Source organism: Manis pentadactyla, chromosome 11 (genome assembly GCF_030020395.1).
Source record: "Manis pentadactyla isolate mManPen7 chromosome 11, mManPen7.hap1, whole genome shotgun sequence".
Classification (NCBI taxonomy): Eukaryota; Metazoa; Chordata; class Mammalia; order Pholidota; family Manidae; genus Manis; species Manis pentadactyla.
This window is the reverse complement of record NC_080029.1, coordinates 30,807,772-30,820,658: the sequence shown is the minus strand read 5'-3', so window position 1 is coordinate 30,820,658 and position 12,887 is coordinate 30,807,772. Positions and strand designations below refer to the sequence as shown.

The following is a 12,887-nucleotide window of genomic DNA, read 5'->3' as shown; positions in this document are numbered from 1 at the left end:
CACTACATAGAGCCAAGAATGATTCTCAGTCTTTACAGCTATAAAGAGAAGCACAAGACCCTATTGTGACTTGGGGTGGAGTCACCGTTAATCTTTCAACCGAGCTGAGATTGGCCTATTAATAAAAATGGCCACAAGTCACTGCACGTTCAAAAAGAAAATCACCCTGTGCAATGATAAACCTGTCCACCCCATACTTTTACATCTCTTGCAATTTCTATTAGCACGTTCAAAAAGAAAATCACCCTGTGCAATGATAAACCTGTCCACCCCATACTTTTACATCTCTTGCAATTTCTATTAGTGTATCTGTCTTTGGAAGTAGTAAATCCTTCCAATCCTGACCGTGGCTATTTTTCAATCAGCCAAGGGCCTTCAGCTTGCTCCAAGTGTCTACACAGTTCTTAACTCAAATCGGATGCATTTGTGATTTTTCAACAGTCGTCAGCTGTACCTAATTCTTCCCGCCCGGGCCCGCGTCCGCGTACACTTCCTCTCGGGGCCGGCAGGAGGCGCCCGCGGCGGCCGAGGCGCTGCGCGCACCCGCGGGAGCCGGGCCAGGGGGCGGGGGGAGAGGAGAGGAGGAGCTGGAGGGGGCGCGGCTTGCTCCCCGTCCCTCCCGGGCGCCGGGCCTCCTTCTCCGCCGGGCCCAGCGCTGGCGGCCGGCGGGGGTCGCGGCGGCGGCGCTGGCGGGCCGCGGGCGCGGGGGCCTGGCTCAGGCTCCGGGTGTTAGGAGACAAGATGGCGCCGGCGCTCTGGAGGCCGGTCTCCTCCTCTTCGCTCTCCTCCGCCCCGCCGCTCGCCGCCTCCTCCTCGATCTCCTCCTACTCGTTTGCAGCCGCCTCCTCCTCCCGCAGCAGCCCTAGCGACCGCCGCAGCGCCGGCCGGCTCTCCCGGAGCTCCGGAGGGGGGTAGACGGGGCAGCTGCGCTCCGGCGACCGAGGCAGAGCTGGGGCCGGGGCGGGGGCGGCGGCGGCGGCGGCGGCGGCGGCGGCGCCGGGTGGGGATGGGGTCGCAGACGCTGCAGATCCTCCGGCAGGGGGTGTGGGCCGCGCTCAGCGGGGGCTGGTACTACGACCCGCACCAGGCCACCTTCGTGAACGCGCTGCACCTCTACCTGTGGCTCTTTCTGCTCGGCCTGCCCTTCACCCTCTACATGGTGAGTGTGGGGGCGGGGAGGAGGGCGGCTCCTTCCCCCTCGGGCCGGCCGGGGAGCGCCGGGCTCCCGGGGTCCGGCGGGCGGTCGCCGCCGCGGCTCTGGCCGGGTGCGCCCTCTTCCCCTTCCCGGGCGCGCCCCTCTCCGCCCTGCGCCCCCGCCCCTCGGGGCCCGCAGCCGCGCTCGCGGTAGTGCTCCCTTCCCCCACCCTCACTCCCCACTCTCCTGTCAGTTTAAAGCTTCACCTATTTCAGTGATGACATGGGAAGCGGATCGGCAGCAGCCCCCCACCTCCCGCCTCCGTGCGCCCTGCCCGCTTACGGGGAAATAGTAGCTTCCTAGGCTTCTCCTTCGAGGGTCCTGAGCCTGCAGCCTCTCCAGCCTGTCTGCCCGGGTAGGTGAAGCCGAGGGGGGCTCTTGGCGTTTTGCGGTTGGCGACGAGCCTTCTGTTCCTAAGGGGACGCCGCATTCATCCTTGGCACGCGAGCTCATCTGCGCTCCGCTCCTCGGCGCCCGGGCACCCCGCGGGCACTCCCGCCACCCGAGGCCGTTCTCGCTTCTCTCCGGGGAGAGCCCGCTCAGCACCCCGCCTCTGATTCGCGTGCGGAGCCTTTGGAGCGGGGAAAGGGCGCGCGCCGCGGTGTTTGGAATGTATGTGTGGGGCGTCCGGGCTCGTACTCGTTAATAGGTGGTTGGTAGTTGAAAACCCGGCTCTTAGTCTTCCTGTCCCTAAAAATCATTGTGTTTGCTTACCACTGGTTCCTCTTCTGTCCAGCTCCGTGGTCAGCGGCTGCTGTGTTTCCAGGCCAGCTTTGGGGAGGGCGGGGTAGACACGAGGAATCTGGCCGGCATTTCGGCTGATTTGTTTGTGTTGGTTCAAGGCCTTTGACTGATAGGCAAAAGGAAAGTACTGCCTGTTGCTGAGTTTTGTACGATCGGCTTCTCCGCGTGTTCCAGGGTTTCAAACCCACGTTTTCACTGAAAGTTGTAAGCGTCTTAAAAAAAAAATCACACCCATTAGGGTAGGGTGGGACATTAGGGAAAATAGTATGGAGAAGAGGTGATGCTTAAGTTTCAGTTAAAATTTTAAAGTAACTGGAAGGGAGGAAAGGATGGTCACTTTAATTTCGGAGAATTTCTTTGAATACGTCTGCTAACTTTGTGGTCTTTCATGGCGTTATAGTAAGGGTGCAGGACTGGAAAATCTGGGAGTAGGACTAAACTTCTAAAGGTGAGGACATCCAGTTCTTTCCTAACTGAAGCTCATTTTCACTAATTGGCAGGAAAAGTGCCTACTTGGGGGAAGATGGGTGAAATTTCACATTCTCAAGCAGATTTTAATTTTTCATTGAGATTGTTTTGAAGGGATTTAGCTTGAGGTAGAAAAGCCATTTTTCTAAAGGGCTGATGACTGATGGCTTATATATATATTTTTAGGGGACTCGTTCAGTCTTGTCCCATTCTGAAAATGTATCATGAAGTGTGATTTTCAATTAATTCTGGCTAGGGGAGTTCTGTTGGCACTTTTCTACCTTCCAGGAATATATCATTAACAAACAGGTTAATTACTTTGGGTGTAAGAGTCTTCAGGCTGTCACAGAGCTTTCATAGCAGATTTCTCTTAAAGCCAGGAGAATTGTAAATTTAAAACTGAAACTGGTTCTTGAGATGTAAGGACTAGTTGCTGTTTCCCAGGGTAAGATTTTCATGTTAGCAAGTGAGCTGTGTTAGTAGCCAAGTCTCTGTGTAATGAACAAGCATAATTACTAAAGGAAATTTAGAGCAAGTGGGAAGCAATACATTGAGTTCACTGTTTAATTTTGGGAGTTTATACGGTTAAATTTAATTCGCAAATATTTGAGTGTCTACTATGTACTGGACAATTGGTGGGTTCTTGGAAAATAAAATTTCTTCTCTGACTTTATTGTCTCAGTTAATGATAACTCTACTCTCCTAAACCTTTTTAAAGTTCCCCTTGATGCTTCTTTTTCCTCTCTCCTCATACCCATCAACAAATCTTGTGGGTTCCATCTTCAAAACCTAGCCCAAATCCGGCTAATCATCAGTCATCACTCCCTTGGTTCAAACCACCATACGTCTGTCCTGGAGGATTGCAGTGTTCTAATGAAGGTCACCACTTGCTTTCTTTATTCTCTATTCTCCATACTGAAGTCTGAGCAACTCTTTAAAACATAGGCCAGATAGTGGAGTTCTGCTTTCAGAGCCTGCACTCCCATGGGTCTCTTACCCAATTGGCCTTTTTACAGTTTTTCATACACAGTAACTTCCTGCCTCAAGGCCTTTGCACTTGCTCTCCCACCTGTCTGGCCGACTCCTCCCCTTCACATATCTGTGTGACTTGCTCTGTTTATTTCAGGTTTCATTTACTACATGTGAGGCTTTTCCTGATAACCTTGTAAAATAGAAATTTTCAAGCTCCTGGTCCTTCTACCTTCCTTCATTTAGTGGCACTTAGTTAGTACTGATATTTATTTAGTGTCTCTTATCTCAATAGAATATAAACTCTAGAGGGCAGAAACTATTTTGTTCACTTTTGTACTGTCAGGACCTTCATCAGTGCCACACACATAGTAAGTACTCAGATACTAAATTAGAAATGAATAAGGTAGCTTCTGCCTTCAAGGAGCTTGAAGTTTAGCTCAGGGGTAATGAACAATTACAAGCATTGGAATTGTGAAGAGGTTAAGTACAGTGTCCCAGAGCTTATAGTCAGGGGATTGATCCTAGTCTAGGCGCAGTCAGCAACGAGATTTGTGAACATTTTAGGAAACAGGCTGGTACTACAGTATTGAGGTTGACCGGTTGAAGTATATACACTTGAAGCAAAATTCAGTATTCCATGTTAAAATATTTGTGTGTTCTTCTAAGAATAATTCTCAACGGTGATGACTGTTTATTAGTATTGTATAGATTCTTTATCCTAAACCCTGTGTTCTCATTTTACTGATGAGGACACCTGAGGTTTAGCCATTAGTGACTTGTTTGTGACCTTAGGGAGGTAAAGAGCTGGGGTTTACACAGAACTTTTAAAGCCATTGTACAGGCAGCCCTTTTTAAAAAAAAAAAACTCGAAGAGTCAGTGAAGGGGTAGTACCTTGAGTTAGGAAGAGTTTTAGGACTGTTTTTATAGGATTAAAACACTTGCTATTGGTAGCTCTTGTGGATACTTTGAAAGGTGGAGTTCATTAAGTAGTGAAAATCAAGAAGTGGTTTTTCCTTTTTTCATTGTCCTTGCTGTTTCTCTTAAGGCACTCATCCCATTTTATCTTGTCATAAATATTTTTGTACATGACATGTCACAGATGGTGAGCTTCGTGGGTGTGAGCTTTGTGACATTTTCTTGTGATGGAAAGCAGACTGGAATTGTGTTATCTTGATTTGTGAGTCTTGGCTCTGTTACTGATTCCATGTCCTTTGGGCAAGACTCTCCACCTTTCAGAATGGTGGAGATACACAAACTTACTCCTTTGTGAGATATTACACATGTATTTTGTAAGAGGGCATTGATGAAGTAAATTATTCACCTTCGGTGTGGCCTTAAATAAATGTCATTTGAAAGAATGACTAGAACAGTGTTTCCTCTATAAGGTATGATTGAAGGGGATTAGATAGCACTAGTTTTACTGAGTCAGACTATTATCTTAACATACTTGACAACATATTGTTTTCTTCAATAAGGAGTTATGTCCCTGGCGATGAACTATAACAATAAAATCTTTTTATGTAAGTGGTTCTTAGACTTGGTTGACATCAGAATCACTTGAGTATGCTAAAAATGGGCACACGTGCATGGTCATTCTGATGCAGAAGATCTGGAGTGTAACCCATTAATTTGTATTTCATAAACATCCAGGTCAGTTTAAAGAACTTGGTCAATATGCCGCTAATCCCCAGCCCATGACTGAAATCCAGCTGCCTACTCATATCCTTTTGGCTGTCTCACAGGCATCATGTCTAAAAATGTTATTGATTCCCCACTAAACGTCCCCTCTCCTCATCACAAAAGTTGTTTTCTTAGTCTGTTTTTGTCATGTTAGTTAATAGCACGGCCATGTATCTAGTTGCTCATACTGGCTCCTCCCCCTCATTTGATGAGCAAATCTTATCAGTTCTGCTGTCAGACTGTCTCAGACCTTCCTTCCCACTTCCTAGTTCACAGTCTTTTCTCTGTTCTGTTACCTTAGCCTCTGTTATTGCCCTTTAAAAGCTCTTTCTCCACAAGGTAAAAGACATCAATCTATTTGTGTCATTCTCCTTCAATGATTTTCTTTTGCACTTAGAATAAAATCCAGCATCCTTACCAAGGCCTCACTGAAGCCAATTCCATTTTTGTCTGCAGTTTGTGCAGTTTTCCCATTGTGCTGTAGACACGCTGACCTCCTCTCTGTTACTTCAACCCATTGAGCTTGTGCCTCCTGCAGGGCTTTGCATGTTCTGTCCTCTGAAGGGATACTCCACCCTCCTGCTCTTAGCACGGCTGGCTGTGCTGGGCTTCAGTATCATTTCTTCAGAGAGGCCTGACCCAGTAATCATACACAGATTGTCTCTCTTTTTTCCATCTTGTCCAGTAACTGTCTTCCATAGTTCTTATCACAAACATGTGTTTATATCTTTGTTTACTTGTTTACTGTCTCTAAAGTTACACCCCCACACATCCCCTCTCTTCCTAGTAACTTGTAAGTTTCATGAGGGCAGGGATCATGTCTCACTTATTCAGCATTGTATATCCAGAGTCTACTCTGGTGCTTGGCTTATATTAGGTTCTGAATAAGTGTTTGTTGAATAAAATTTTTTTGTGCACCTTTAGACTTACCAGCTTAAGTGATAGAGAATAGTTGGGCATTGGGGAAGTATTGTGGTAGGCTCTATTATATGGTGGAGTCACATCTGACGTGGGGGTTAGGTTCAGTGCTGTTTACATGACAAAAATCAAATATAAAATTATTGAAAAATAAAATACAGAAAGACTTGAAAAACCCTTAAGTCACTCAAAGTGCAGCATATACAGTTTTTTTGTATGTATAACTTTGTGCAGTTTATATACATACGCATATGTACACATGATATTGGCAATAATATATACCATGTAATTTGCAGATAGATTATACTGAGAAACTAAATCATTCATATAAAATTTATGAAGATTTCAACCTTTTCTCCCTGGTTATCTTACTGTTATTTTCTGTGGCTGATCTTTATCATCTACAGAAGAGTAAATCCTTTATTAGTGAGGATTTCTCTGAAGCCCTTAATTTTCTTTCCCAAAGATTTAAAAATATTTAAAGATAGTGTAAACAAAATTTTGTTATGATGACTAAAACTGAAAACTTCATATTTTATAATTTATATTTCCTTAAAAAGTTTTAAGAAAGTTGTTGTACTATAAATTTACAATTAAGCATGATTATTTAGTAGTATTTTCTGTGTCCATTAGGAAAAGTTTAATGAAGAGTGGGTGGTCTGTTTTGACCTATATCCTGTGCCTTTTCTTGCCAGTATTTTCAATATTTAGCATCAAGGTGAATGTAATTATTTCCATAATTGGCTATGGCACAGATACAGCTCCTGTGTCTGGTATGTTACCTATAATAAATTAAGGATACATTGTCCAAAGATGGATTACAAATGAAGTTTCAAAGAAAGCAGCCACATTTATCTGTGCATAGAAAAGCTTGTGAATTTACAAAAATTGATAGCTAAAATGTCTTACTGTCTTTGTTAAAGATGGAGTGATTTTTGCTGTTTGGAAATTACTCCAAGTTGTGAAATCATTTGGTAATTGAAAAACGAGGAAAGTTTCTATTCTTATAGTCTTTGAATACTTGGATTTAACAAGGACTTTGCTTCCTCTAACTGACTGTAGTGAAAGTTAAGTTTTTTCCAACATTTTTAGATTAGAATTTTCAGATATATAGAAAAGTTGAAAGAATTGTACCTACCCCCTGGATTCTCCAATTTTCTTACTAATGTCTCCATCTCAGTCTCTATCAAGACCCTTTTTTTAAGGGGGATGCATGTAAAGTTAAGTTGCAGTCATCAGAACAGGTCACCCCTAAACATTTCAGCATGCAGACCATATGCTAGAATTCTAAAATATACAAATCTTAAGTGAACCATTGAATGAGTTTTGAATTTTGACAAGTGCATACACCTGTGTAGTGCAAACCCATCATGTTGTAGAACGTTAATGTCACTGCAGAAAGTTCCCACTTTCCATCCCCGTCGATCCTCTCACCCTTGTTCTATTTTTTTTCCCATCATACATTAGTTTATTTTGTTCCAGAACTTCATTTCAGTGGAGTCATGTAGCATATTGTGTGTGTGTGTTTTTTTCACTCAGTGTAATGTTTTTGAGCTTCATCCATGTTGTGTGTATAAGTAGCGTATATAGTTTGTTCATCTTTATTCTGTATATGAGGATCTTGTTCCAGTTTTTGACTTTATGTAAAAAGTGTTACCCCAACACGAGGTTTTATCAGGACTCAAATTTGGAAAGTACTGAATGTCAAAAACATTTTCTCTTCCTGCACTTTTATTTCCTCAGTATTTGGATTTCTGTGTTGGCATTGCAGTAGAACCCTTTTGTTCAATGATATATGTATTATATACATATGTGTATGTATATAATACATATATATACACACACATATAATTACATACATGTGTGTGTATGTATACATATTTTTTTCTAAATCAGAAAATATAGATAAGTAAAAAGAAAATAAAAACCACCTGTAACCCCATTTACTGAGTCTGTTTAACATCTTAATAACCAAAGTGTATTTGGAGCTTATAAATATGTAGTATGCTTCTTCCTTAGAAGAGTGGGCTCATAAAATCCATGCTGTTTTGAATCCTCCTATTTTCCCTTGACTATAAATTGTGAATGTTGCCATGTGGATGCTGACGGAAGAAGGGATGAACAGTTGGTGGAGAAAGTTGAGCTAGATCTTTCATGATTGATGCCCTCTCCTTGAAGTAAAAGAGTGAGGGTTTTCTGTTCAGAGTGAGGGGGGCGGTGAGGAGGGTGGGTATGCAGGGTTTGAGGAGGCTTTCAGAAGGTGAAATGCTATTCTAATTTTTGAAGAGTAGGAAAACGAACTGACTAGCAAGGGGTGGTAGGATTGCTGGGCAATTTTGAGGGTACCTTTGAGGTGGGAGAGCATGAGTTCAGAGTATTGAGGAGGAATGTTCAGGGGAGAAATATGGGGTCAAATTTATTTGGATGTTACCAGCTTTGGAGAGGATAATCCAAGCCACAGAGTAGAGTCTGGGGAGAAAGAATAATTCATTGAAAAGGAATGCCCTCCTGAAAGGTAGTACTAATTAAAATAATCATCAAAGCATTGAGAGTGCTTGTTCTACTACCTCCATTCAATGCTTTCTAAAACAGGGTGTTATTGTTTTAAATGTCTTATTCAGTGGAATGTTGAAGAAAGACATTTCAGTAGTATTCTGTTTTTGATAATAGGCAGAATTTCCCTTAAAGTGCTTTTTAAATTCAAATGTTCCTTAGTCCAAATTAAGCATGTTTATTGTACTAACATATATCACATTACAACTTTTATCTGATTTTTTCCTGTATTATGTATTCAGATAATATTCACATCAGGCAACTGATAAGTGTTTCTTCGAGAGGAGAGTGATCTCTTCTTTCTGTTATTTAATCTAAGCTAAACGGTTTTCCTGTGTTTCTGTGCAGAGTTGGGGAGTATGGAGAATTATTTTGTAGGTGGGTTAGGACACCTGAGATATCTGGGAATAGTAACACTAGAGTAGCATAGGCTGATGGTGTGGAAAAGGACAAATGACAACAGATATTCGGTATATTTCACTACTGTTGACTTCTTTGGCCTATAGATGAATTTTATCCAGTCACAGTTGAAATAAGTAGCTACTGATTCTGATTCCTCTGGTCCCCCTTCCTGTCCCTCCAAAAATTGATTAAATGCCCTTTTTTTGGTAGAATTGTAGCAGTTCAGACTTTTTCCTTTTTTCCTTTATCCATAGAATCTAAAAGGTTGCGTCTTTCATAACTTGCATGTTGGTGCTAGTCTGTGTTGCTTTGTGTTGTGATAAGAAAGAAAAGAAAACATAAGGAAAAGAAAGCCACTTCCTTTTGAGGTTTTAAGGGAAAAAAAAAGTCCTATTCTGTAGAGCTTTGTGCAGACCAAATAGAACCCTGAGTGCTAACTGCCCTGAGAATAGGCAGGAAGATTAGTCACAAATTTGAGAAGCCTGAATCATGTATCTGGCTGTTTTCCTTTTCCTACCCCTCCTCACTCCCTGAGTGTTGTCCAGACATAAACTAAGCAGGCCCAACCACTGTAGTTATCATCTTTAAAATTTTATATTTTGAAATAATTTATGACTTACAGGAAAGCTGCAAAAGTGGTACAGAGAGTTCTTGTATACACTTTTGCCCAGTTTCCTCTAATATTAAAATCTTACATAACCACGGTGCATTTATCAAAATGAGGATATTAATATTGGTCCAGTACTACCAAAGAACTATAAACTTTTGGATTTCACTAGTTTTTCCACTAATGTTCCATTTTTGTTTCAGTATCCAATCCAGGATACTGTATTTCATTTAGTGTCATCATCTTTAATATGCCTTTCTTATTATTTCCCCTTACCATGCTGAGATTCTATTCTTCAAGGAATTTTGCAGTTTATAATGATTCATCAAATTGTGTCTTATAAGAAAAGTCAGTAAAAGAGTTTATGTCTGTGATAGATACAGTTTAGCTGGACAAAAGAGAAGAGTATTTTGAATCATGCATTGACCATTAACCTATGCTAGGCTATTAAAATTGAGCTATTTTGCATGTGAGGAATTGTATAAAATGAAGTAATTCTAAAGATGAAGAAGACTTTAGATCTCATTCACACAAAATGGACACCAGTGTTTTAGCTTCCTGTATAATGATGTTTTTCCTAATTTATAAATTAGAAGCAATGAGACAAACATGCAACCATATTACAAGGTAGAATATGACTCATCCCTTGTATGTCATAAAGTGTTCAGGAATCGAAAGGAGATGCAATTATTTCCTAGAAGTCTCTATGCGGAAGATAATTCAAACATTCAAAACATTTACTGCATGCTGGGCACTGTTGCAGGCCTTATGGTGGGGGACCTTTATGAGGTTTGTTATTGGTGCTGGAACAGTGTTTCCCATAACTTGCCCACTAGGCAAATGCATCTTTATTTGGGGGAAAAGATTGTTTAGTAAAAGAATGTATGTACTCGGGTGTAGTCGTTTACTCTGCTAGCAGGTATTTTATTGTAATACACCCAACAGGATGAGGCTTTCTCTCTGAATTATTGTTTAACTTCTCAGAATATTATTTATGCCCATAATATTCCTATTCCTCGTATCTAGAATGGTTAAAAGGTGCAAAAACAGGGAAGAAAAACCCAATAAACCAATTATCATTTACAGTATTTTATTTATGCCACAATATACATTACAAGTGAAGCATCACAGATGATTTCTACAAGCGTCACAGACACTAAAGGCAGAACCCAAGTGACTCTGCAAGGGAGTAAAGAGGTTTTTGTGGGGTTTTTTTTTTGTATATTACAAATGAAATCCTCAGTTTAAAGAGTTTTTAAAAGTGAGAATATGACTAATCTGAAAAATTACACTGTATTATAAAAAGACTTACTTTTTTTGGTTCCATATGCCACAGCAATATTAAAGTGTACAGTATATTATGCTACTGAAGAATAAGCTTGAAGTAATCATATTTTTCCAATTTCCTAATTGAAGATTTTCAGATGAACAGGAAAGTTGAAAGAATACTACATGATCACCCATATCTCTACCTAGATTCTACAATTACAGACCTTATGAAAAAAAGCACATTTGCTTCAACTACATACTGGTGCATGTTATATATCTGTATACACATACTCACACACAAATATCTGATACATTATGACATTTCACCCCTAAATGCTTCAGTCTCTATCTCTTGCATAATCATGAGACCCTTATCACCTTGAAGATAATTAACAATAATTCTCTAGTACTTAACATCTAATTCAGATTCAGATTTCCCACTTACAGCTAATTTTCCCATCCAATTGACTTCTTAAAAGTCTAAGCTAATTAATCTTATAGAATTTGTTCTATGTTACGAATTTGTCTAACCGTGATGCTCTTTTCCCCCCTCTGTTCTTTGTAGTTCCTGTAAACTTAAACCTTTAGCGTCCAAATTTCTAAGAATTTACAAATTTAATATAATAACTTAACATGATTAGTGTTCTGTTGCAAATTTCCTTTTCACTGTTGCTTTATCTTGGTTTGGTAATCTTATGTAATCTTACAAATTTTATGACATCGTATTTGTTCACATCATCATGCAGTGTCCTTGCTACACTCAAGCTTTCATTGTGTGTCTGTTCGGGCTCTCTTCCTTATTAAAGACATATGTAGGTAAAGTCAGGGAAGTCAGTAACTTTTAAAATCACAAAGTGCACCACAGAGCTCTTCACACTTGTCTGGGCATTGACATGTGGCTTTTAGCTAATTGTAATTTTGTGGTTTTTTTTTTTTTACTTACTAGGGGTGAAGAGAATTAGAATTCTCTGGGGTAGTTTCAAAATGCCTGCTCCAACTCTGCTTATTCTGAGTGAGAGTCATTGCTCATCTCTTTCTCCTGTGGCAAAGTGCTTATCACAACATAGGCTAGAGAAAGGCTAAGGTACAGGTAATCCTGCCTTTTTTTTTTTAAATAAGTTATTCAGCTTTGGAAGATTATTTATTCTTTTTATATTCCATACTTGTGTTTGTCATGATGATCCACTTGAGAATTGCTGACCTGTTGCACAGGACACAGGTTTCTATATAGGACAGAGCTGTCACTATCTTCTTAAAAAAAGAAACTCACCATCTAATAAATGGGAATTAGCTTGCCTGAGGTCCTATTTTGCTCCACTCCAATAAATCAGTACTGGGGAGATCCTGGGCATGTGTACATATTTTATAAAGCAACTCCCCCTAAAAGTACCAACAGAAAAGCCCATTAAGTGATTCTGATGGACACCTCATGTTAATAGCCACTACCCTAGGAAGTCTTAGTCTGTTACTTGTGAGTATCTAAAAATACCTTATCATTTCCTGTTTAGATTGCTGGTTTAATTCATCTCCTTTTTTCATCATTTAATAAATTACTGAATAACTTTGATTCTGGCTATAGTGGAGACATTTTTATGTTATTGATAATAGCAATACCTTTATAGTGTTTTTTACCCAATAGAGTATACTCCTTGAACACTTCACCCTACAGTTAAAAAAACATTACAGTTTCATCATGAAAATAATACTAGCTGTAGAAACTGTTCAAGTTGGTACTCAAGTGTGTAGTCCAAAAAAAGTATACATAATCCCAATTAAAAGTCCAAAATGAAAGCATCTGTCCCATACATAGGTACACAATTTCTTTTTCTTTTGTTAAAACCTTTTTTTTTTATCAAGGTACTATTGATATACACTCTTATGAAGGTTTCACAAGAAAAATAATGTGGTTAATACATTCACCCTTATTATCGAGTCCTCCCCCATACCCCGTTGCAATCACTATCCATCAATGTGGTAAGATGCCACAGAGTCCCTATTTGTCTTCTCTGAGCTACACTGTCTTCCCCGTGACCCCACACACACCATGTGCACCAATTATGATACCTCACTATCCCCTT

At 40.7% G+C, this 12,887-nt stretch overlaps 1 protein-coding gene across 6 annotated transcripts in view; it reads left to right on the top strand.

The window, feature by feature from the left end:
• Positions 1-246: 246 nt before the first annotated feature.
• Positions 247-12,887, top strand: part of PCNX1 (pecanex 1) — a 197,405-nt gene continuing 184,764 nt past the window's right edge. For 4 of the 6 annotated variants that reach the window (XM_036913329.2, XM_036913327.2, XM_057488351.1 and 1 more), the window contains exon 1: positions 248-1,159. In XM_036913329.2, coding sequence (XP_036769224.2) covers positions 1,007-1,159 — 153 coding nt within the window. In that variant the 5' untranslated portion in view covers positions 248-1,006. Of the gene's footprint in view, positions 1,160-12,887 lie in introns of all 6 variants that reach the window. The other 2 variants (XM_036913325.2, XM_036913324.2) reach the window with 1 other exon arrangement.